The sequence below is a fragment of the Carcharhinus amblyrhynchos genome, chromosome 6 (genome assembly GCF_965287045.1).
Source record: "Carcharhinus amblyrhynchos chromosome 6, sCarAmb.v2.hapA, whole genome shotgun sequence".
NCBI classification, from domain to species: domain Eukaryota; kingdom Metazoa; phylum Chordata; class Chondrichthyes; order Carcharhiniformes; family Carcharhinidae; genus Carcharhinus; species Carcharhinus amblyrhynchos.
Window position 1 is genome coordinate 83,782,303 of NC_137329.1, and position 27,372 is coordinate 83,809,674.

At 40.3% G+C, this 27,372-nt stretch overlaps 1 protein-coding gene across 8 annotated transcripts in view; it reads right to left on the reverse strand.

Moving 5' to 3' along the window:
* LOC145344052 (uncharacterized) overlaps positions 1-27,372 on the reverse strand; it is an 86,437-nt gene that overhangs the window by 12,663 nt on the left and 46,402 nt on the right. For 4 of the 8 annotated variants that reach the window (XR_013886829.1, XM_080190812.1, XM_080190813.1 and 1 more), the window contains 3 exons: positions 12,369-16,712; positions 11,172-11,240; positions 8,876-8,959 (listed from right to left, as the gene is read on the reverse strand). Coding sequence is in view for 7 of the 8 variants with exons in the window: in XM_080190812.1 (XP_080046938.1) it covers positions 8,876-8,959; positions 11,172-11,240; positions 12,369-16,584 (4,369 nt within the window). In the remaining variant the exon portion in view is untranslated. Of the gene's footprint in view, positions 1-8,790; positions 8,960-11,171; positions 11,241-12,368; positions 16,713-20,211; positions 20,376-27,372 lie in introns of all 8 variants that reach the window. The other 4 variants (XM_080190814.1, XM_080190815.1, XM_080190817.1 and 1 more) reach the window with 3 other exon arrangements.

Here is a 27,372-nt window from a genome sequence, read left to right on the forward strand (position 1 = left end):
AGGTTAACATTGCCCTCAACTTCTGCAGTAAAACCAGATTAATTGTCAGAGTAAAGGAACGGTCAGAATCGTGGGCTGGAATTTGCCGGATGTTAACACCCTGCTGCCAGAGAGGACGGAAAATTTAGCTCTTAGCCACATCTCTATTCACTGCAGTGGACGAGAGAATCCCGCTGGCATGAATGGCCAGAGAATCCAACTGGCATGAATCAGCATCCATTCTTTCAAGTCGTTTCAAAGATCACCTCCCATTCTTCTAAACACCAATGAGTGTAGGCCCAACCCATTCAATCTTTCCTCATAAGACAACCCCTTCATCTCAGGATCAAGCTGGTGAACTTTCTCAACTACCTCCAATCTGAATATTCTTCCCTTAAATAAGGAGGCAAAAACTGCAGTACACTGGTGCGATTTCATCAACACCACATACAGCTGTAGCAAGAACTTCCTACTTTTGTACTCCATTCCCCTTACAATAAAACCAGTCAAATGCTTTCTCTATTCCTTGCTGTACATGTATGCTTTTTAATGCAAAGATACCTTGTCATTTCATAGCCTTCTATTTAAATAACATTTTACATGTCGATTTTCCCTGACAAAATGGATTAGTTGATATTTTCCCACATCACATACTATCCATCAATGTTCTGCCAGCACATTTAGGCTATAATCCCTTTGCAGATTTTGCGTCCTCAAATTTCATTTCCGCTTAGCTTTATATGGTTAGTAAATGTGGCTATTATATTCAGTCCCTTCAACTAATTAAGAGATTGAGATACCTGTAGTTTGTTAATTTGTCAACCTGAAATGACCTATTTATCCCGACTGTCAAGTTACCCAATCCTCTTTCAATCTCACTCCCAAGTACCAGGAGCACTTGTGCAGTGACTATTAACATGCACTTTATCAAATGTCTTTTTGCAAATCCAAATGCGCCAATCTGACCGATTCCTCATTACCTACTTGTTACATCCTCAAAGAACTCTTAATAAATTTGTCAAGACACAATTTTCCTTTTACAAAGCCATAAATCTGAGGATGCAGACCATCAGGTTCAGGTGCTTGACAGCCGAGTAATTTACTCCTTTTCTTTCTGATATTTTACTATTACTGAATTGCTTTTTGTGCCTTCTCAATAAAGATACAAAATATTTTTCAGAATTGTTGCCATTTCCTCATTTCACATCACTACTTCACCAGTCACATTCTCTTAAGGACCAATGCTTACTTCAGCTCCTCACTTTTTACATAATTGTAGAAGCTATTTCATATTTTCTGCTAGTTTATGCACAATTTATTTTCTCTATCTTTAGATCATATTTGCCGATACCTAAAATGTTCCCCAACATCTTCGTAATATTGTATTTTTTAAAATTTGATACCATCTTTAACTTTCCTAGCTAGCCACAGATCTCAGCCTTTCTTCCCCCCTCAATCAGATATATATCTTCATTGAGTCAAAGTATTTCCTTGAACGCGTATCGCTGCTCCCTACAATCTTACCTTTTAACTTATTTTCCAGTTCCCTTTAGGCAATTCTTGTCTTCACATCTTTGAAATTACCTCTTACTGGAGTTTGAGACTCCAGTTTCAGGAGAAAGATTCTCACCCCCAAATCAAATGTAAAATTTTAAGCAGGTTATAAGAATATAAAAACTAGGAGCAGGAGTAGGCCATCTGGTTCCTAGAGCCTGCTCTACTATTCAGTAAGATCATAGCTGATCTTTTCATGGGCTCAGCTCACTTACCTACCCGCTTACTATACCCTTTAATTCCTTTACTGTTCAAAAATTTATCTATCCTTGCCTTAAAAACATTCAATGAGATAACCTCAATTGCTTCACTGGGCAGGGAATTCCACAGATTCACAACCCTTTGTGTGAAGAAGTTCTTCCTCAACTCAGTCCTTAATCTGTTTCCCCATATTTTGGTACTATGCCCCCTAGTTCCAGTTTCACCCACCAATGGAAAGAACTTCCCTGCTTCTATCTTATCTATTCCCTTCATAATCTTATGTTTCCATAAGATTTCCTCTCATTCTTCTGAATTCCAATGAGACTCAGCGTCTCCTCATAAGCCAACCCTCTCAATTCCAGAATCAATCTAGTGAATCTCTTCTGCACCTCCTCCAGTGCCTGTATATTCTCATGTAAGGAGACCAAGACTGGACACAGTATTCCAGGCGTGGCTTCACCAGCACTTTATACAGTTGCAACATAATCTCGCTGTTTTTAAATTCAATCCCTCTAGCAAAGGACAAAATTCTATTTGCCTTCTTAATTGCCTGCTGCACCTGCAAACCAACTGCTTGAGATTCCCGCACAAGGACACCCAGGTCGTCTGCACAGCAGCATGCTGCAATTTTTCACTATTTGAATAATAGTCCATTTTGCTATTATTCCTACCAAAATGGATGACCTTACATTTACCAACATCATACTCCATCTGCCAGATCCTCACCCACGCACTTAGATTATCTATATCCCTTTGCAGACTTTCAGCATCCTCTACACTTTGCTCTTCCACCTATCTTGGTGACATCTGTGAATTTTGACACATTGCACTTGGTCCCCAACTCCAAATCATCTATATAAATCATAAACAATTGCGGTCCCAACACTAATCCCTGAGGCACACCACTAATCACTGATCGCCAACCAGAAAAACATCCATTTATCCCCATTTTTTGCTTTCTGTTAGTTAACCAATCCTCTATCTATTCTAATACATTACCCGTAACACTGTGCACCTTTATCTTATGTAGCAGTCTTTGCTGTGGCACCTTGCCCATTCTCCAGTGCATATGTAACGTTCTCAAAGAATTCTTTCCTCAAGATATTTTATCGAGATGAATGCAAACATTTTTTAAATCTACCATTCTGTGGGACGTGGGCATCACTGGCAAGACCACCCCAATGGTCCTTGAACTGACTGGCTTGCCAGGCTGTTTCAGAGAGCATTTAAGGGGCAACTGTTTTGCTGTGGATCTGGAGGCACATGTCAGGTGGATTAGGTAATGACAGCAGATTTCCCTCCCTAAAGGGAATTGGTAAATTATATAGATTTTTACAACAATGATAATTTCATGGTCACCATAATAGAGACCAACTTTTAATTCCAGGCTTTCACTGAACTTAAATTCTACCAGCAGCACAGTGGAATTTGAACCTATGTCACTGGACTACAACTATGCCATCATCTCCCCCAAAGTACCATTCATCCTGACACATCATACGTTATCAGATCTAAAATAGCCTGTTCCCTGTTATTCAACATTCAGTTCTAAGTAACTATCCCAAACACATTTTGAATTTATTCTTGAGGATATCTGACAATTTGATTTGTCAAGTCCAATATGATTAAATCATCTTTTTTACAGGTACTCATTATGTCTTGATTTATACTCTGTTGTAGAATGCAGACTGTTAAGGGGGCTTACAAACTAGTCCCACTAGTATACGCTCCATTTTCTTCAAAATTACACTCAGGTTAAACCTATCGCTATCATGAGTTTTTTCTTCGATATTCTCTGACAGAGTATAGATTTATAATTCAAGCATAAGTGCCAAGCATTACCTCCACAAATGCCCCTCCTGAACAGATACAGGATCTCTGATGTTTTGTACTTCGAATTGTATTTAATTAATTTTCAATTCTACAAGATCATCAGTAGAAAACAGCCACTCTGGTCCCTTTTATTTGGGGGGGGGGGGGGGGTGGTGGGGGGAGAATGCAGATTAAGAAAAAAAAAACAAAAAAAATCAAAGATATAATGGTAAATGCAGCATTACTTGAAACTAGGTATAAGGCTTAATAGCAGAGTAAGATTTGCTTATATTTGCAGCTCTCCGAAAAAATGAAACTAGAAGATTGTTGACTGTTGGATTTCAACATCTTTAACTGCAATACAGAACACTTAGATTTTAAAGAGAAACGCTGAGTTACTGAGCTCTTAGAGCTAAGCTTCAACATTTATCAGAGACAGCATATTTACTGAGGACTAGGGCATAATGGTTCACAAAACTGTCACCAAGACAAATGTAGCAAATACACGAGATTTAATATTAACAAAGCCATCATCTCAGTCCATAGAAGTGCTTCAACTTTTCACAAATGATTCACATGATCATAATTGGTAAATAGAAGCTGTCCACATAAATCTCTAATGCTTGTGTATCAACTTTCACATTAAAAATATTGCCAGGGATTACAAGATCCTTAGGGTAAAAATATCCTTTAGTACTGTCAACCCTCTAAATGAAGGCCATTTGTAGCAAGTCTGCACTTTCAGAAACATGCTCCAAAACCAATTTGCTAGATCAAAGATGGTCATGACGATTCTTTCTGGTTGTATCACAGCTTGGTATGGCTTCTGCTCTGTCCAAGACCACAAGGAATTATAAAAGGTTGTGAATGTAGCCCAATCCATCATGCAAACCAGCCTCTCATCCATTGACTCTATCTACACTTCTCGCTGCCTCAGCAAAGCAGCCAGCATAATTAAAGACCCCATGCACCCCAGACATTCTCTCTTCCACCTTCTTCCTTCGGGAAAAAGCTGCAAAAGTCTGAGGTCACGTACCAACCAACTTGAGAACAGCTTCTTCTCTGCTGCTGTCAGGCTTCTGAATAGGCCTACCTTGCAGTAAGTTGATCTTTACACCCTAGCAATGACTGTAACAGTACATTCTGCATGGTCTCATTTCCTTCTCTATGAATGGTATGTTTTGTCTGTATAACACGCAAGAAATGATACCTTTCACTATCTGTTAATACATGTGACAATAATAAATCAAATGTACTTGCATCTAGGCAAACTCTCAATCATTCCTTTTGCAGGTATTGATGACGCTACTTTCTGTTCTTGAAATTCCACTAACCAACACCATCAGGCTTCCTTCCCCGATCAATTAATTTGAAGATCTTACAAGACAATCTTTATGATGATCCTTGCATCTTCCAACACGAAGATATTGGCTTGCTGCAGGCCTACAATAGCTACAATTAAAGGATTCCCTCTCTTCAGCATGAAAGTTAGACGTGGTAAATCCTGTTTTAATCTTAAATGGGGTCTAAGTGATTCATGGTTCAATTACCTCTGGGATATTTACAGACAGGGCTATTCTGGCTTGATTCCAGTAGTCTGCAGCCTGCTAACATGTTGATCAGGTCAATAACCAGATGTTCAGCTCATTTCATAGAATTGCACCCATTAAACCTATTTTTTGGACTGGATTATTTTACTGATACTTGACATCATTAAGTTTATCATTTCAGGAGCAAACCGATTACTTGTTTCTTTACCAGAAAGATCTCTGCCCATATATCTAAATCACTCCCATTTATTGAAGAAATCTGAGACCATCCTCTTCTGAAGACTGTCAATCTTAGATCATAGGTTCACTCCACAATTACATACTTCCACCCACCCCACACACAATTTGTCTTTCTGGAGATCCCAGTTACATGTTGATTATCAGTTCAGCTGAATTGTGCCAGGTTGAATATCCATCTGTTCCCCTAACAACCACTTTCAATTCAGCTATTAAGGGTTCCTGACTTGACTGTGCATGATGAGGTCTATGTCCTGCCTCTGCTATCCTGAATCCTAAGATTGATAAGCATTTTATGTCTTTATCCAAGCACACAGTATTGAACTGATTTTGAAATGTGGGTGCTTATTTATTCAGCATTGATAGGAGAGAAGTGACTTTCCTGCTGGTACTGCTTCTCCTTTTCCATCCAACTTCCCTCTCCATTCAGATAGGTTGGACTTCTTTAGCTTAATATCCTGCCCAGCTCAGGAAACTGCCTTTAGGGCGCTTTTTGCCCTAATAGCCATAGGTGTCATCATGTCATTTAATTGTTTTCTCTGCATTTCTTTATTCTCTTATGCAGGGTGTGCAGGGTGGTGATGGAGGGGGGATGGGGAGAAGTATTTTCCTCTCTCTAGCTAATGTTAGCTCAGTAACTGATTAATAAGTGATGGCAGAAACTAAAGCAAGTCCAGCACACATAACATATGAATAGTCCAAGAACTGATGTCTTAGATCCTCCAAGTTGCAATGTTTTGCCATTTTCCATTTAATATTCCTTTACCTTTCTTCCTACAGAGGAATGAATGATGTTCCACTGGACAATCCTTCACAATTTTCTATGTTTGTGCACATCTTGGGACATCCATTTTACATTCAGTAATTATCTACAAGTACAAATTAATTTTAAGCTAAGCTATTAACTGCACTCAATTACTAGAGAATCTTAATTTCCAAGTCAAAGGACTGCATTTCCATTTGTTTAACTAGTCCTGCAAATCCTTTGGGCTACTTCATAAAGATTCTGTAAGGACTGGATTTGATCAGTTTTGCGGGTATCGCTTCCATGGTTTGATTCACTATTACACGGGACCAACGAGTCAAGTATGACTTGGTCTTGACTGGAGCAGGGAGCTCTATTTATAATATTCTCATGTTGACTCCTGAGGTGTTTGAACCCTGCTCTGCATTATCAGGGTAATGCTTCAAGAGGAGGAGTTATAACTTCCATCTCCAAGAGCAGGAAATACGGCATGTTTAAATGTTATTCCTCCGGGTGAACATCCCTCTTTTCCAGAGGTTAAAGTGAACCTATCTAGATTGGAGCAGGGTGTTTTGTGTGTGTGTGTGTGTGTGTGTGTGTGTGTGGCAAAATAACTAGATTTCTCTTCCTACGGAGTGCTCAAGACCTCAAACAAGTTTTCGTTCAGCAGACAGCTGGAGTAATGATGCCTGGCTCTGGAGCTGTTGGGAAATAAATTTGGTTGGGTTAGGATTTTATTTTTCGGTTCAGATGAATTGGCCTACAAGATACCTGTTTTCACTGGTATTCAGAAGAATGGGGGGGGGGCATCTCATTGAAACACAAAATTCTGACAGGGCTGGACAGATTTGATGCAGGGATGATGGTTCCTCTGAGTGAAGTTTTGGGGGGGGGGGGGGGGGGTGCGGGGGGGTCACAGTTTAAGGATACAAGGTAGGCCATTTTGGATGGATTTGAGGAGTAACTTCTGCACTCAGAACATAATGAACCCGTTGAATTCTCTACCACAAAAGGCTACGGAAGATAAGTCACTAAATATATTTAAAGATATAGATAGATTGCGTGAATCTAAAGGTGTCAAAGGTTATGGGGGGAGAGCGCGCGAGAAATGGTGTTGAGTAAGAGGATCAGGCGTGATTGTATCAACATCATGGAGCAGATCTGAAGGGCCGAAATACCATGCTCCTGCTCCTATTTTCTGTTTCTACATCTTGCTGTAACCGTATAGAGCCTTAAATGAGACTGTATCTGGAGTATTGTCCATGGTTTTGTACTCTTTATCTAAGGAAGGATATACTTGCCATAAGAGGGAGTGCAACAGTGATTCAACCAGACTTATTTCAAAGTAAGGGGCAAGCTATTTAAGATAGGTGAGGAGGACTTCAGTCAATGGCGAATCTTTTGAATTCTCTATCCCAGACAGCTGTGGAAGCTTTAGTCGCTGAGCTTGATCAAAACAGAAATTGATAAATTTTTGGATAAGGTCATCGAGGGATATGAGGATCTAGTGGAAAAATGACATGAGGTAGATGATCAGCCACAATCTACTTGAATGGCAGGGCAGACTTGACAGACTGAAGTGCCTACTCTTGCTCTTATTTCCTGTGTTCCTATATAATAGAGATCCAATAGAATTAAGCGATTTCTCCTAGAGTCCTGACCATATTTACTCCTCAACTAGTACCTCTGAATTGACTGTTTGTCTGTCTGTCATAGTGAGACCTTACTGTGTGTAACCTGGTTGCCACAGTTTAAAAGTGATAACGTATCAAAATGATTTCTTTGGCAGTGAGAACTTCCTGGAAGGCATGACAAACAGATATATTTCCTTTTAAATACAAAAGGAGGAAAAATATCCCGAACAAAATCATAATTGGTGTACAATGCATAGTTCAGGCAGCAATTTCCGAGGCTTGGCTTTGGTTCTGGTTCAAATTTTATTGAACAATGTTCCTATTAAACTCTCTGGGGCTTTTAAAACTAAGTTAAAGATGCTATATGCATGCAAGTTGTTTGGGAGAGAAGGTTAATAAAGTTAATCTAATCTTGATACGTTCCAAATGAACAATTTTGCCAGTACTCTCACTCTGCCCAATCCCCACTGTTTGCTAGCAATTCCAACTTGTATTTTGACAGAATTTCGAAGTAGGTATAGAACTCTTTGAAAGGGTTAATAATCATACGAGTTTAAAAGCTACCGAAGCTGATATAAAGAAGTAGTCTTTTTATAAAAGTCTCCACAGATAAGCACCAAGACCATTAGTCTGAGAAAACACATTAAATCAGACATCTGGAAAAGGAGTGAATATACACAGACATGCTGAGACAATGACAACTTGTAACAATGATGGATTAGGTCAGCTAACATGATTAAACCTTCACATTGATTGGATATTATAATTAAGCAAGTGCAAGGTGATCGTGATTGGTATATGCTAATTGGTATATGCTAATTGCAATCGAATTTGAAACTATAATTGCTTCTGCATTTCTGAATTCTGCACTCTGGCTAGTTGCAAACTTGATCTGTGACTTTCCAGGGTCACAGCTTTGCAGCTTGATCAAAAAAACTGTTTAAGAAAACTCTGATTTGGTTTGGTTATTTAAAGGGTAAAGTTGTGATCAATTAAAAAGGCTGACATAAAAGCCCGTAACACACTAGAACAGAACATTAACAGGAAAGAAAAGGTGACTTTGTTGCACCATTCTAACTTCACTGTTACACAATTTTCTGTTTCATCATATGAGAGATGCAGCCATAGATTCCAGGAAGGGAAAGAATCTACAAAATCCTCACCCGTAACATCATATCTTGTTTTCTTCTGTGGGCTAAGGTGGTTCTTCTGCAGACTAGGGCTCTTGGCTGATTTTGTTTTCTTTCCTGGAAGAGTAGTGAGCAGTAAGTTTTATCAACGGGGAAAAAATAGGTTTTATTAAACCCCACTTTATCACTTACCAAGGCTGGCACGAGATTTACTAAAGGCAATTAAATTCCACCAGATCCAAGGCCTTTTGATGAAAATCCATACAACAACATGTTCAACTTTTCAAAAAGTTGCTTATACATAGGTACACCCACAAATGAATAAGGATGAGATCTAGGTAGCACAGATGATTAATCCCAAAACATACTGCCAGGCCAGCAGACAAGCCAGTAGCCAGCTAACGCTGCCCTGTAAGCATTTACCAGAAGTTGTGAAAAATGGTATTTATGAGCGAGGTGGTCATTCAGCTCAACCATCTAGAAAGATGCCTTGTGTCAATAGCTGTTTCAGTGTTTTGCCTCCACTGATCTGACTGAAAGTCTATTCCATAAACCGGTGTGAAAGAGACCTTTTCAAAACCAACAGTGCATTTTCCAAATCTAACTGGTGTTCTCTTGCAATTTACAATATTATTTATCCATCTCATCCTTGATATTGTAGGTTAATTTACAAGGCACCTTTCCAACTGAACTCCAAATTTGTTCTGTCTTTCCTTACAAATCACCATCCTGATATTAGGCAAAACATCCATGTTATTGCTCCCTGCAGTGTCTACAGCATCTCAACATAGCCTTGTCTTTCAGTGTCCAGACCTAATCTGGTCACTACACACTTATAACATCCCTGACTACATTATTCTAGCCAAGACATTCAACACTATTTTTTTTGGACTGTTCTGAATTGGTGGAACACGTCAGTTATTGAATCTACAGTTCTTTCAGCTTTATTGTCCATTCCAATGGCATAGATTTTATGTGCTGATCACTCACACAGCACTTGAACTTGTCAGCATTAAGTTTCACCTATGACTGTTTTACTCTCATGCTGAATTTGTCCAACTGCCTCCGTGACTTTGACGTTGCCTCTTCCATTCTACTAACTACCCAAGTTTAGTCTGAGTAAAGAGACTTTTATAAAATTGCATTTCACACAAAAACACGATACAATTAGCTAAAAACAAATGGATTTATTCAATGAATTTCAACTACACATCATTTCATAATGCAGCCATTGGCACTCCAGAATGTGTGAAATAAAATGAAAATCATAGCAGCTCCTGCAATGCAGAAGGAAATAACAGAGCCATGATCTAGTCAATTTAAACAAATTGTATAAGAGGTCTTGCAATGGCCAATGCATAGACAGAGTAATGTACATTCAAAACATTTCCAACACTGTTGACCTTAGTGGCAATAAGCAATACAATGGCTGATCAGTGAGGCAAGTGGGGATCGGGGTTGATGATGCCGGGAGGAAAGAAAGGATTTCAATTTAAAACCAGCTTCACATTTAAGAAATCTGTGGATTGCTGGTCTGAGGCCAGGCCATGCCACTGAGGAGTCTTTCCTCTCTTCTGATCAATCCCCAAGAAAGTTTACTGTAAGCACCCTGACCAATCCCCAGAGAGCTTACTGTAAACACCCTGACCCATTTCCAGAAAAACTTAACGAAGTTAAGGTCTGAGCAACTGGACTCAGAGCAAACAGATGCAACTTGCTTCCACCATGTTGAGCTCCTGACCTTGGCATGCCATACTAGATCACCATAGGAGAACCAGAAGGCTGAATAATACTGGTCGATTGTCACAGCCAACAGCGAGAGCAAGTGAATCAACTGTGTGAAATTAGAGTTCTAGTTTGGAACTCGAAGTTCATGGACCTTCACAAAGCATCTTGAAAATACGTGCTGACAAGGATAACCATGTGTCAGTTTCGCTGATTTTAACACTGTCAAATCATCCAATTCCAAATTCCTCCTGCAACCCGTGAGATTCGAGGGTGGGAAAAACGGCAGCATTTATGACAGCTAAGTCATTGTTCTCAAAATCATGCACTTCAAGCATGATGCTCATGGAGTCAAATTGGGAAGTTGATTCAAACCAGAAATTTATCTTAGCTAGCCTTTTAAAGTACTAACAGTTGTGTTAACTTCAATAGGTAGAAAAACAAATGAAGCCATTGAAGCTAAACGGCCACATAAACAAAGCCAGCAGGGAAAGCAGCAGCTTTAGCTACACTGAACTGAAGATGGTCAGATTTCAAATAGCAAACTTAATTCTGAATTCTTTGTAATTTAAAAATAGGAAATGAGATGCTACAAGATCCTCACCCGGAGTATCACTTTTCCTTTGTTTCTGTGGACTCCAACAATTAGAAGCATCAGGTTTCCTTTTGATTACTAAAAACAAAATCAATGAATCAGGTTTGAAATGCTGGAATGTTTTCTTCTCCATTTTTAACGTCATTTAGAAATATTTCATATAGAAATGCTTTCTACCCTCCCCAGAAAATAAATGGCTGCAGCGATGAACAGGCAAGCAGGGTTTAACATGATGCAGCCATGCTGATGTCAGGCAAGCTTGATGATCAGCCTCCATTCTTCTATCCAATTTTGCATGTACATATTTCATATCGAGACAATTCTTCAATAGTTTTGTTGCTGGTATTGATGTACTCTGTAGGCCATTTGGCATTGTAGCTGCATTAGTCAATTCTTCAACTTATACCATAATACAAGAAAGGACCAAATAAAAATGCATACAATTAAAAAGACAATTTACCTTGCTCCTTTCCCACATCTTACCAGTCCCCAAGACTTCTGTCATCTGTCTACCTGCGTCTCTAACCCCTCTCCCATTACTTTAAAAAATAACTACCATGTGGCTGGAATTTTCTAAAAATGACATCATCTTTGTTTCCACTTCTATCATTCATAACCCCAGAGTCTTTCAGAATGACAGCTCAATGGCTTCATTCACATCAAGGCCAGAATCTCTATCACTCTTGATCCTACTTGTACAAAAAAAAGTCAAAACTTTCAGTCTTCAAATCTGTTCATGGGGTGGCCCCATATCCATGATGACCTTTATATATGCCCTTGTCAATGATGTCCCACCAATTTATTGTTCTTTGCTCCAGTGTCTACTCCATTACAGGCACCTAATCCTTCAGCCATTTATTGTGCTCCCACCTTTCAGAACTTACCAGCTCAGCCACTTCCAATATAACACCTCCTCCTTTAAAATAGATATACAGTTATTACTACAGATTTGTAATTACTCCCATACATTTGTCTTATTGGAACAAAATGTAAAGGAAGGTTCAGTCAAGCTTTTAGGTGGGGTGTGGATGAAGAGAAGTCAGAAAAGGGGGAAGTTTGTCAGCACCTATGTTTCTCGTAACAAAGGCAGCTAAGAGGATCCCACAAAGTTGATATTGAAGGAATAGTGAGAATGTCAATACATCTTTATCAAGCAATAATCTCAAATTATCACATTGAACTAAAGAGCAGTCAGTTTTCTCATACCCTTAAATCCGAGCTTAACTCCAAGATGCCGTTTAACCTGATGAGTTTGGTCACTGGCTTCCTCACTCAATACATTCAGACAAAGATCTTCATTCATATTTTTTATTTTATCTCCATTATGCTCCTCTGCCAGAACAGTCCAAGTTTCTTTATCTGGCTCAATTTCAACCACATCCCGAGGAGTGTCTTTGCTTTGTTCCATTTCCTTTAGATAGAGATTCCTTTCAAGAGGATCTTCACAAGGCAATTTAACTGATTCTGCAGATATGTTATGGGAACTGAAGTTTGCATTGCCTGGCTTGCACAAGCTGGTTTCATTTTTTGCTGCTCTCATGTTGTTTTCACCAGGATCCTGCTGCATTACTTCTACATCACATACGTCTTGCTGCACTTCTCCCAGTACTTTATCCTGATTACTGTCAGGGACAATACTATTGCAACTCCGAGGTACAGAATTCCAGCTTTCAGATACTTCTAAGACATGCTTCTCATGAGTAGTAGCTGGCACACTGTGTGAAGTGGCCCTTATTTCCATCTGTTTTACAATAGAATTTGGATTACTAGTTTCATTGCTATAGTGAGTATCGTGTATTGCATTTGGCAAGTCTATCTGTGTTTCGGCTTTATTCCCCTGTGATAATTTACAATGGCAGTATATACCAAGCACACCAGATGCAGCTAGCCAGGCATTAATACAACAATATTCTTTCTTTTCTCGCTGTTTTCCCTTCTTTACAGCACCGTTCTTATTGCTGAGAGACTGTAGTAATGCATGATTTTGATCCCCCCACTGTCTACCTGCCAGCTTCATCCCCATTGCCTTGGAGCTGCTAGTCTTCCACCCATCGCTGCTGACAATCTGTGATGCCTTACTTTGAGTTTCCTCACTCAGTCTGCCATCCGAGCGACTGAATGATTCAGACCATGCACTTTCTGAAGGCAGCCTCTCATTTGGCTTTGCTATTTCTGCAAGCAGATTCAGAATTTCAGTGTGTCCAAGCACCTTGATGTTGCAAGATGAATGACCATCTGAATCCTCATGGAGGCCAGCTTTATCACCTTCATCTGGCACATGCGTTTCTTCAATATTGGGTAATTTACACTCAAAAATTTCTCCTTCTTGTAGATTATAGCGTTTGCAAGCCGACTTCTCAGTGTTGCCGCATGCAAGTGTGGGAGCATAGGGATTCCAGAAATTTAGCAAAGCTTCAATTTCTGTGTCAATCGAATGCAACAAATCATCAAGGTCCTGAGTTTCCTGGTCAGAAAACTTGAAGAGAGACGGACTATCAATTTCAACAGTCAGGATATTCAGGTCAGAAACCAATTTAGCATCCTGCTCTTTGGGATCAGGTGGTAAAACAGAATCCATCAATTGAGGTTCAGTAAGATTGTCTTTGTCTCCAGTTAGATCGATCAAAATGTTAGCTGCAACATCACTGGGTTCAGGGATCAGCTGGTTCACGTTTCTTTCCAGTGAACTTTCTAATACCAATTCCACATTTCCCACTTTAGCAGGTTCTTTTGCTGGGGAGCGCTGTCCGCTTTCCAAATTAGGTGGAGGCACAGAAGCCAACTGAGGATTTTCCTCCACAGCAAGCGCACGACAATCTTCAGGATTTTCTTTGTCTTTCAAACTGGATTCTGCAGTTGTTGATTCCTTTACTGAAGGTGAATCACTCACTTCATCCGCTGAGGAGCTGGTTAGGTCAACCAAAGGACAAGGCGAGTCCCGCTGAGCGGACTTCCACAGTCCAGTATTGTCTCCAAGTGAAAACACACCAGTGATACAGATCTCAGATTGAATTACATCATCTCTCGTAACAGTTTGATCAGCAACTGTAGTGTCATTGTTTGCCGAGTTTTCTCTGCATACTACCAGCTCTGAAGAGTTTGTTTTTTTATTAACAGGTAATGGTGCATTTTTACAACTGCTTACATCCTTTAAAGTATGTTCCACAGCAGAAGCCATAAACCTTTTTTGAGGTGGACTATCGGTTACGTTTTTCTGACTATCACAAGCTGTCTGATCATGTTGGATACTGGAGCCTTTAGACAATAGTCCTGTATCCAAAATTAGGTTTCTCTTTTTTCCATTTAACTCAGTGGAAGACAACGACACTCCAAGTGAAGTCTTCTGATTGGGATCCAGTGGTGCTTTCACACAATTTGTCTGCTGCTCAGTTAATCCTCCCACAACTGACGAGCTGACACCTGACATTTTTTCACAACGCTGCCCAGTCCAACTCGATAGTGCAGAGGCCGATGACAATACTGCTTTAGATTTCTCCAGCACTGGAGGAGGCACTTCCACAACTGAATTAGAGGTTTCACCTTGGCATTCATTAAGCCTTTGTGGCATATGCTTTTCTTGAGTCAATACTGCAGAGGGGCTACAAGCAGAAGCAGCCTCCACATTCTGGCAATTCTGCACAACCACAGAAGGTGGGAGCACAAGTACAAGGCCAGGAGAATTCTGTTTCCCATAGTCTCCTCTGGATACAAGTTGGACAGGGGAGGGTAATGAATTGTCACTGCTGGTTGCTGCAGAATCTGAAGAAACAAGTTGAATTGTTTGTTTACCTACATCTTTAGATGCCAATTTGATTGCTGAATATAGCACATTCATAGAATGTGGAGGATCTGACGGCAGACTACTCTGCTGATCACTGCTATTATACACAGCCCCTACTTCAACTGCAGATGTAGTCATAGTCTGTTGGATAATTGAATTTGAACCATCTATTGATGAAACCCCAAAGTTGCAATGTCCAACAGGCAAAGTGGATAATTGTGAGCCTGCAGAAATTGTATTCTGGGAACTTGCATTAGCAGTTGAAATGCGATTTCCTGGGGGCATTACATTATGTTGTGTATTTACATCTGAAGATACTGGGGACGTTATAATACTATGTTCATTCATTGTTGAAGGTGTATAAAAGAAGTGAATATTGTGCACATTTTGCTGCCTGTATAAATTTGGCTTAAAAGTGAGAGGAGGTACAGCTGGTGCAAGGGGAATGTTTCTCTGTGCATTGATCTCTGTAGTGGGCAACTGAGTAGTTTGATTGTTCTTTTCAACTGACTTCTCAGGAGTTGAACTAGCACTTTCTAATGCTCTATTCTGATCACTTAATTTATGATGTGACTGTGTGTCTTCAACATGCAAGTTCTTCACATTAGAAGGGTCAGTACACTGGAAAGTATGTTGGCTTTGCTGCAAATTTTTCCAATCATGAGGCATTGGAGTAACCCGTGCAAGCACCATTCTCTTTTGTCCATTTGAATTTGCAGGTGAAAACCAAGAATTAGTAGTAGTGTGCTGGGTACTGTGCTGTGCATTGGGCTGCAAACTCAAACAAACCGATGGCCCAGTCCGTTCAGAAACCTCAAAACTGCCATGAGAAGAGCTGGCTCTCGCTGGTGTTCCATTAGTGAGACTAGGTCGAGAAACACAATTTGTAAGGGCTGGCCAGTTTCTCTGACAAAGCTGAACAGGTGCGGCACCAGCAACAGCTGAAGAAGTTTTGTAGTGATCTTGATCTGTACCCACCTTCCGGTAAGCTGTTTGAACTTGTATCTGTTCATTACATTTCCCAAAATTATTTGTTGTAGCACCAAGAGGGGATTGAGAAAAATTTAGATGTTCTTGGTCCATTGAAATTTGAGGCACAGTTCCATTTGCAGATGTTACCGAAATGAGCATTTTAGAAGAATGAGCTACATTTTGACTTTGATAAGCTAACACTGGGTTAAAGGCCTGCATTACCCTGGCAGAATTGATATTGTGGATGTCATCAGTCTGAATTGTTTGCCCAGTAGTTGTAGTGGTCATCCACACAAGTCCATTCACAGCAAACTGCTGGACTCTTTTACTGGTCACTGTATTGTCTTGGGCAAGTATTGCGACTTGCCTCTTCCCTGGAGCAGCAACAGTTTGAGACGTTGACTGTGAAACAACTTTGTGGATTAAAGTGTTTGGTGCTTCAACAAGGGAAAGCACTTGTTGAGACTGTGCCATTGGCTGAACTGTTCCAATCATCTGGTTGAGGGTTTGCAGAGCGTTCTCGACAGGTTTGGCACTGCTGTTCTGCTGTGTGTGCAGAGGTGTTGGATGCACAAATGTTCTGTTTGCAGCACAGGCAGCATTATTAAGAATCGGCTTAGATACCGGATACGGTGGTGGCAGTCCCCTCTTGAAATCATAAATTTTCATTACTGCAGCTCTGGACAAGAGGAGTCATCACTTTTCTCAAAGTCGAGTCAAAGTCAGCCAGCTGTTTAAGGTCCTTGGCACAAAACCTTTGACCTACACAGAGCTTGCACCACAGGCATACAGGAATTCTGCAACAAAAAAAATGGAAATTATGAGTTTTAAACTATACCTATAATGAACCCATCATAGCTCCGAAGGTGATGGACAAACACACAGTTTACCTTAAAGACCAAAAGGTTTCTTACAAAAATAACTAAATTAAATGACGATAAAATTATACACAGTACAATCCCCACCACCACCCCCCAAGTTTCCAAAGTTATCCCAGACAGCGATACTTTCCCATTGGAAGCCAGACAGCAAATTACTTTCAACATACCAGGAGTTTTCACAAGACATTTGTTTAAAACCTAGAGCTAGTGATTATAACTAGAATCAAACAGGTCTGAAATGGGTTTAGCAGTAGTAAGTCATGTTAAGAGTGAAGAGACATGCATACTTATGGGTGAATCAAGCACCTGTAAAGTAAAACTTAACAGGCTATACTGGAGAACTCCAGTTAGGAGGTGGCATGTGTTATATTCTCAAAGGAGGCCAATAGTATTAAAAAAAATGAAGTCCCAATTATTAACCGAAAAGTAAACATACAAGTTTTCACACTTTAAACAAAAGCTTTCATTGTACAAGAATTAAAAGCAAGCACTGCTAATTTAACAATTTCATAACCCCGTATACCTCAAAACTGCAACAAAGACGACTCCCTGTTCCACTGTATTTCCAACTAAAAGTTCCCTTATACATTACATGATTTTTAGTTTGGTTTCAACTCAACAGAAGTGAAGAAAGCCTTATGTCACAGCTTTTAGAAATTGTCTTTACTTCTCAGTTTCCTAGTCCAGCACTTGGAGACATCCAGAGTTCACTCTGTGTTCACAGATCAATCCCCCCCAAAAAAATGGTCTTTTTCTAAAAGAAATTCGAACACCCATTTTTGGCAGATATAACTGTTATTCTTGGCCAGTCATTAAAGTCTGATCTTATCATTCTTTAACCTCACCCTTCAGACAACATTGTGTGTCTTGGGACACCTTCAGTCTCCAGATAATGTTCTGAATTTAAATTCACACCACTTGATAACTCTGGACTAGGAAATACCATTTAACTGCAGGCCCCATCACTGACATTAGTGTCAACATAATTATCTCAAATGCAATGGAACATCAGTATTAGGAGCAGTAGTAGGCAAATTCAGCCCTTAAAAGTTTGCTTTGCCATTCAATCAAATCCTGGCTGATCTCTCCCTGATCTGAAGGCCACCTCCCCACCTGTTCCCCATAGACCCTTATCCTTTTTCTTATTAGAAATATATCTATCCCTTCTTGAAATCAGGGGAAGGACAACCTAGTAGTATTATCACTAAACTAATAATTCAGAAACTCAGCTAACGTTCTGGGGACCTGGGTTTGAATCCCACTACAGCAGATTGTTGAATTAAAATTTCACAAAAAAAATCTGGAATTAAGAATCTACTGATGACTATGAAACCACTGCTGGTTGTCAGAAAAACCCTAGTTTATTAATGTCATTTAGGGGAGGAAATCTGCTGTCCTAACCTGATCTCGCGTACATGCGACTCCGGAGCCACCGTACTGTAGTTGACTCTTAGCTGTTCTCTAAGGGTGACTAGCGATGGGCAATAAATGCTAGCCATCCAGCAATGCCCATGTCCCATAAATGAAAAAAAACAACCAGACTCCACCATGCCGTCGGCAGCGAGTTCCATAAATTCGCCACCTACTGCAAGACTCCCAGATCTCTGTCCAGACACATTTTGAATCTGCTTTCCATTTGCCTAATAATTTGCCCAGTTTTTCTGCCAAAGTGGATCACCTCACATTATCCACATTAAACTCCATGTGCCAAATTTTGGCACATTTTCCTCACCTATCCATATCCGTCTGTAAAATCTTTATATCCTCTTCACTGCCTGCTTTTGCACCTGTTTTAGTATTACCCACAAATTTGGCCTGTGTAACAAATACATTTTTAATAAGTGCAGAGAGAACTTTCATCCTATGTTTCCCCACTGTTATAATTTGGTGATCTTAAGAGGATATTCTGTGATGTTAATATTTCTTTAGAACATTGACTAATCTCTACTTCAGTTTAACTTGGTTATGCATGTTGCATAGTGTGACTTTGAGCATTTTTTTTAATTGAGGAAAGATATGTTCTTGCAGGTTAATTGTTAGCTGCTTAATTGTGCATTAGCATTTGCAGCTGCACATGGCAGAACTACACAGCTTTGACCAGATCTGTTTGTTGTGAAATTCTTTAGTTGTGTTCATACCTCCATCCCCCACCAGGATGGTCTTGGAGCTCTCTGCTTCTTCCACAAACAGAGGACCAACAGTTCTCCACCACCCTCCTGTCTATCTGTCTGAGCTTGTTCTCACTCTGAAGAACCTCTCCTTCAACTCCATTCAATTCCTCAAGTAACTTCCTCAAATAAAAAAGCATTGCTCTAGTCCCAGTTATACATATCTTTTTGTGGGATACGTGGATCATTAATTATTCCAGATTTACTCATGCCCATCTCACATCTTTTTCCCAGTACATTAATGACCATTTCAGTGTTGCCTGCTATTGGCATGAACTGGAAAACTTCATTGAATTTATTTACAATTTCTATGCTTCCCTTACCTTCAGCCAAGTCCACTGCTGATTCTTCCCTTCCTCAACTTCTGTTTCCATTTCTGGAGATAAGCAACCAACTATTGTTCACTACAAACCCACAAGACTCCCACAGCTACTGGGTGACATTTGCTCACACTTCATTCAATTATCTCAGTCCCTGTGTCTTTCACATCTGTTCCGATAGTGCAATTTTCAACATCAGCACTTTGGATATCTTCCTTTTTCCTCAACCAAGCATTCCCAACAAAAGCCTTCAGCCAAGTCTGGTTTATTTTCAACTATTCTGTTCTCTTCTCCGTCCTCCCCCCATCCCCAATTTGGTTAGTCTTGTTCTCTTCTTTCACACCTCCATTATTTGCATTCAAATCATCTTCTGCCACCTCAAGGATAATGCCACCACTACACTGAGGCAACTTATAGATTGATGATTACTTGTGGAAGAATTCAATTCAATCCCCAAGCATGAACTCAAACTCCTGTCATTTAATTTGCCTCCTTGGTCTACCTCTGACCTCTGTTACTCAGCCTGGTAAGTGTTCAGAAAACAAACTACTTTGTTTGCTGAAATGAAGGCTCTTCTGGTCTCACTGGATGGCTGTTTCAGATTTCACACTTTCTCTCAGCACAGAGCTTATCACAGGTGTTATGGTTCAGGTTAGAAACTCTGAAGTGTTTTATGGAACCACCAGAATTAGGTTTTGCATCTTGAATTTGGCTATTAAGCATGAGATGTTTCTCTTCAGGTTTAATTCAAGTGACCCACTGGGCAGCTTTTATCAAACAAAGTTTATTTCAGAATATAATTAACATGTACAATAAGAAATCAGCAAGAGCTTTTTTTAATTACAAACAAAAAACAAAACAACCATCATAATGTATAACACTTGTGTTCCAATTAAAACCAAAACCCTTGGTTTTAATATAGCTCACATGATAATAAAAATTTGAGTCCCTTGGTTGAAGTCTGCAGTTCTCTGGATTCAGTCCAAACAGTCTGAAGTCAAGACAGCTTTCCAAAGTACCAGAGACACTCTGGTCCAGCCCCCAAGAATAACAGGTTTTCACTCTTCAGGAAAGCAAGATCTTGTTTTCATCTAGCAAACAGAATTTGCAAAACAGAGAGAGAAAATATTTCTTTTAGCTTCTTGTCCCTTCTAAAACTCAACTCAAAATCTGCAGCTCAAAATTGAAAAATCGCGTCACCCAAGCTGCCCACAGCTATTTTCTCCTCCCATTAACTTCACCTAAGCCCCCGAACATGAATTTTAAAAACTCTTAAAGGTACACTAACATCACACAGGGCATCTTTCATGTTTTCCTACTGCCTCCACTTACAGGTCAAATAAAATTTAAATAACATTCCCATGTTTACTTACAAAATCTTTTAAAAGTAGTGTAAGTTTCTGAAACTCCCCTTCGAAATTTAACAGTTGAAAATCCAAGAACCTATTTATTTCCAAATGCAAATTGTTAAAATTGAATCTATTTACTTGTAAAGCCACTTTACCACAGCCATTCACTATAAATGCATGCATCTTATTCTTTTAAGAAATTTTAAATATTGTTACTTCTGGCATGCTCTTCACACAGCATCAACCCCAGTTAGTCATCTGGCTTTAAGGAGATGGAGGAGTGAAGGATATGCTTAACACCAGATTGTGACTATATATAATTTTGGTTCTATTGATGATTCAACTCCTTAGTTATGCCAATTTTTAAATTGATAAATCTTTCAATCCACATCAGTAGTTCTGCACATATAATGGAGGTTATCCTGGAATTGGAAACAGGACTTGGATTTCAAAAGGGACTGCACAGTGGTCACTCCTATCAATATCAATATGGCCATGCACAGATGTATCTATAACAGGTAGATTAGCAAAGACAATGTTACTAATTAATTTCCACTACATACTTACTGTAAAAGCCCAGTCTGTCGTTGTGGTAAAGCCAACTTCTTAAGCCTCACTACCCAAGTACATTTACTGCCCTTGTTACCCTCTAAGTGTTTCCACCCAGCGATTCAATATGAAATATTGATCCATTAGCTAGCAGAGAAATAGGTCAGTGAGCAGAAGGTTTCCTTGGCCATGTTTGACCCAGAATAATGAGAGTTAATGAGGTCTGCACCCTGTGCAGAACACTCCAAGAGCCAATCCCAGTCACTACGAGTCCCCACTTTTGGTGGATCTGTCTTGAATCCAGGAATAATGGTGGAAGAGAATGAAACATTGGCTGCTAGGTATTATTCCATAAGAATGTTTAAGCTGTTGTTCGAAAAACCTGCAAATCAGGTCTCCTAACTTTGGCACCCATTGCCATTTGTGCGGAGGAAGCTACAGGTTTGACTAGGTTGGGAATGTCCATCAAGCAGCTGATTGGGTTTTATTCCTTTCTGGGGATTTAATACAAATGAATACAAAAGACTACTTCAGAAGACAACTAAAGATTAAACACATTGGTTTGATTTGGAATGAGAATCACATTAGCCGGATGATTCAAAAACTGCTTGGTCACAGAACATTAAAAGTTGATTTTGTATTTTTAATAGAATTCAGATTCAGACTTTCGTGGTGTGGTCACTGGGTTATTAAATTAACCTCCATTTTACTGAACCTGTGACCCAATCAGTGCACTTCCATAACAGTCATCCAATCACAGACACACACTTGAAGACAGGCAAGGTAGAGAAGAATGCAAAAAGGGGAAACACACAAGGAAGGAAGCAGGATGCTGTGAAACATGGCACGCATATAAAATGGACCATTTGTAAGCATTCTATTATAATGCTAGTTATTTGGTTTCCGTGTTTGTAGCAGTCTCGCTGCATTAATGTATTCCAATTCTTTTCCAGCTCAAGTTGCTGACCAATTTCTGTACAGCTAGTCAAAGTTCATGCAGCTTACATACACTAATATTTTATATCTTATTTTGAAAAGGCAAATGATAAACATTAAATACAACAAGGACAATTAAATAATCCACATCAAAGGGTTTAAAGTCTTCATAGCCAAATGAATTCACTTTGGAAATCAATTCGCAAAATACATTGTAATAAAATCAAAAAGCCAATTTGACTTATGAAATCAGTATCTCTAATATTAGATGTTGTGTACACACCCCCCCACACACACCCTCTCACACTGCGCCCCCCCCCCACCCCGCCACCCCCACTCCCCATTTGTTGCCCACCCCTAAATGCCCTTGAATTGAGTGGCTTGCTAGGCCATTTCTGAGGGCAGCTAAGAGTCAATCATTTTGCTGTGGGTCTGAAGTTATATGTAGACCAGGCCAGAAAAGGACAGCAGATTTTCTTCCCCAGGGTGCATTAAGTGCACCAGATTTTTTTTGAACAACAACGAAAGCTGCATGGTCACCATTACTGATACTAATCTATATTCCAGATCTATGATTTGAAATTAAATTCCACCAACTGAAGTGGTGGGATTTGAGCCCTTGCTCCCAAGGCTGGGTCTCTGGATTGCTAGTCCAGTAATACTGTGACTATGCCACCATCTCCCCTTGACAAACCAATTACAATCCTCAAAGCTTCGATGAAAAGATTCCTGCTAATTTTTTTCAGTGATTATAATTGTCAAAGACGATACATTTTTAATACTATAGCATTCTTTTAATTAAATTTGTTCAAGAAATTGAGGTAGCTCGATGGCACAGCGATTAGCATCATAGTGCCATTGAGCCCCCCCAAGGACCTGGGTTCAATTTCCAACTTGGATCATTGCCTGTGTGGAGTCTGCATGTTCTCCCCATGTCTGTGTGGGTTTCCTCCAGGTGCTCTGCTTTCCCCCTATAGTTCGAAAGACGTGCTGGTTAGGTGCACTGGCCATGTTAAATTCGCCAGTGTACGCAAACAGGCAGCGGTGAGTGGCGACAAGGGCATTTTCAGTAATTACATTGCAGTGTTAATGGAAGTCTACTTGGGACACTAATAAATCTGCTTCTTTTGATGTCTTCCTTTTTATATTTTTCATGAGGGCACCAGCCTTGTTTATAGCAAAACTACTACTCATTGCTGAAAGCAGATTTTGCAGTCCAATGCTGTACAGTAAACACTTCCGCCAGAAGAATCTGCTGCTTGACTAACCAATCAATAGCATAGTTTTTCATTCAATACAAAAATCTATTTGATTGTTCTGCAATAAAGTATATGAAGCTGAGAGCGAGGATGAAACAAAGACACATAGACTGAACATGTTAGACAGATTCCTTTCCAGAAACATTTGTGACCATCTTGTAGAAAAACCTATTGGCTGGTCCAGCCATCCTACTCCATGCCTGTTCTATCAATCTTCAAGCGAAAATCCCATATTTTTTACCCCCCCACCCCGCCGTCTCCTATTTCTCCATCAGGATCCTCATCTGTATGAATGTAAGAACATAAGAAATAGGAGCAGGAGTAGGCCATCCAGCCCTTCGAGCCTGCCCCGCCATTCAATAAGATCACGGCTGATCTGTCGTGTCTCAGTTCCACATTCCCGCCCTCTCCCCATAACCCTTAATCCCCTCGCTTATCAAAAACCCATCAACCCGCGTCTTAAAAATATTTAGCGAGGCAGCCTCCACCACCTCAACGGGCAGAGAATTCTAGAGATTCACCACCCTTTGAGTGAAGAAGTTCTTCCTCAACTCCGTTCTAAACCGCCCCCCCCCTTTATCTTGAGGCTGTGCCCCCTAGTCCTACTGACCTTTCTGAGCGCGAAGAGTCTCTCCACCTCTATCCTATCCATCCCATTCATCATCTTATACGTCTCAATGAGATCTCCCCTCATTCTTCTAAACTCTAATGGTTCCAATATTCATCCTCTACAAGTGACGGCAACTGAAAGCAATCTCCCCACCCCCATATTAGGAAGATGGGCTTTATAGAATACTAATTTATCTGCTAGATGGAGTTATTAATACATCTGAAAAGTTTTGTCAAAGAACGTACGGCAGCTACTAAGTTGCATTTATGAGGGCTACAAGCCACTTTATGGAGATAAAATCTAAGGAGATCTCAAGGACAATGACTAAAATAAGCACGAGGTTGAAATCAGAGTTTTGGGGGGTGGGGGGGGTGCAGGCGCAGGGTGGTGGAGGTTAACAGGACTCAGCTTCTAGTGGACAGTAATGTTAGATTTGAACTAAAAGGCAGGCTGCCACAGAGACGGTAGAAGCAACAGCCTTGCCCCCTGTAATACCAAAACTCTGATGCCAAGCCCCATTTGCCAGCTGAAAACTCACTGGAAGATCTTATTTCTGTAAAATGAGAGTTCATAAAGGAAGATTCCAACCCACTGGAACAATCTAACAGAACAGAAAAATCAATTAGTCACTACCACAGAGTAACTGATTTGGTGCAAAACTAAGTACCAGCAGCGACACTGGAAAATTACACTAGCTGCAAACAAGCATTTGGATAATCCAAGACTAATATCTCTGGCTTTTACCTTTTTAAAATACATATACATCATTTAGAAAGGATAGGCATGAAGGAAACGAGGGGTGGGATAGTGTTGTTAATAAGGGATGAGATCAGTTCATTAGAGAAAGGATCTTACATCATAGGATCAAAGCGTATAATCATTTTATGCGGAGCTAAGCAGCAGCAAGGGGCAGCAAACATTGGTGAGAGTTATTTATAGGACTCTAAACAGTAGTGGTAATGGTGGTACTCAGGAAATTGGAGCTGCATTCATCATGGACAATACAATAATACTGGGCAACTTCGATTTACATACAGACTGAGTAAATCTAATTTGCAGTAATGCTGTGGAAGATGAACTCCCAGTGAGTACAAGATAGGTTTTTGGAGCAGGATGGTGAAGAACAAACTAGGGATCAGGCTATTTTAAACTTGTGTTAAGTAATGAGAGAGTGTTAATTAATAGCCTTGCTGTAAAAGGACTCTTTAGGAAGCAAGTGTAAGTTAATTTTAGTTTCACAAGTAGGCCTACATTAACACTGCAATGAGGTTACTGTGAAAATCCTTTAGTTGTCACATTCCAGCACCTGTTCAGGTGCACGGAGGGAGAATGTAGCATGACCAAAGCACCTAATCAGCACGTCTTTTGCACTGTGGGAGGAAACCGGAGCACCCAGAGGAAATTCAATCAGACCTGGGGAGAATGTGCAGACTATGCACAGACAGTGACCCAAGCTGGGAATCAAACCCAGGTGCTGTGTGAGGCAGCTGTGCTAACCACTGTGACAGTGATGAGTGAATTTTACATTAAGTTTTGAAGTGATATAGTTCATCCTGAACAACAATAATTATGAACTTGGAGGGGTGAGTAGGTTATGACAGATTGGGAAATACACCAAGAATTTTGACAGCAGACAGGCAATGGCCAGTATTTAAATCATCAGGTTGATAGTTATAAAGGTTAGGTTGAATGGCCATGCTAAATTGCCACTTACTGTCAGGGGCACTAGCTAGGGTAAATGCATGGGGTAATGGGGATAGGGCCTGGGTGGGATCGTGGTTGGTGCAGACTTGATGGGCCGAATGGCCTCCTTCTGTACTGTAGGATTCTATGATTACATGATCCGCAACATCAATACAAAACCCAACAGAAAACATGTATCAACTGTGGTTAACAAAATTTACATCAAAGACTTTTGAAGCCAAGGATTGGGGAGCAACTTAGAACTCAAAGGAGGACCAAGAAACTAATAAAGGGTAGACAGAATGTGAGTGCAAGCTAGGTAGTGAGAAATATGAAGGTGGACTGTAAAAGCTTCTTCATGTGCATTAAATGAGAACAATTAGCAAGGACAAATGTGGGTTGAGCACAGGTGGAGATTGAGAATTTATATCAGAGGAGAATAGGAAAATACAGTAAACGGCAAAACCCTTAGGAGTATTGATAAGCAAAGGGATCTGGGTGTACAGAGACACAGGTCACAAAGTGGCAACGCAGGTGGAGAAGGTAGTCAAGAAGGCATATGGCAATGCTTGCTTTCATCGGCCAGGGTACTGAGTTTAAAAATTAGCAAGTTTTATAGGACGTTAGTTAGGCCACACTTGGAATATAGTGTTCAATTCTGGTCGCCACACTACCAGAAGGATGTGGAGGGTACAGAAAAGATTCATGAGGCTGTTGCCTGGTATGGAGGGCATTAGCTATGAGGAGAGGTTGAAGAAACTTAGCTTGTTCTCACTGGAGCGACAGAGGTTGAGGGGAGACCTGATGGAAGTCTACAAGACTATTAGGGGCACGGACAGAGTGATATTCAGAAGCTTTTTCCGAGGGGGGAAGAGTCACTTACTAGGGGACATAAGTTTCAGGTGCAAGGGGCAAGGTTTAAAGATGTACGAGGCAGGTTTTTTTTTTAAACACAGAACGGTGGGTGCCTGGAACTCACTGCGGGGGAGGTTCTGGAAGCAGATACGGCAGTCACTTTTAAGGGGCGTCTTGACAAGTACATGAATGAGATGGAAATAGAGGGATATGGTCCCCAGAAGCGTAGGGGGGTTTTAGTTAAGTTGGGCAGCATAGTCGACGCAGGGTTGGAGGGCCAAAGGGCCTGTTCCTGTGCTGTAATTTTCTTTGTTCTTGGAATATGGCAGGTAAATACAGCAATTACTTTGTGACTGTCTTCACTTCAAAGCTACAGAAAATCTCCTAGGAATACGAGGGGATGAGAAACTGAAAGAAATTTAAAAGTAACAGCACTCAAGAAATTAACTGAATTGAAGATTGATAAATCCTCTGGTTCTGATGAACTACATACCAGAGCATTGAAGGAGATGGTTATAAAGAAGTAATTGTGGAAGTAATTGGTGGTTATCGTTCAAAATTATAAAAAAGATTTTTGCAACTGGAAAGTAGCAAATATAATACGAAAATGACAATGATTGGGTAGAGTCATAGATTCCCTATAGTGCAGAAAAAGGCCATTCGGTCCATCAAGTCTGTACCGACAACGATCCCACCCAGGCTCTATCCGCATAGTCCCACAATTTACCCTGCTAATCCCTCTAACCTATGCATCTAAGGACACCAAGGGGCAATTTAGCACGACCAATGCACCTAACCCACATATCTTTGCACAATGGGAGGAAACTAGCGCACCCAGAGGAAACCC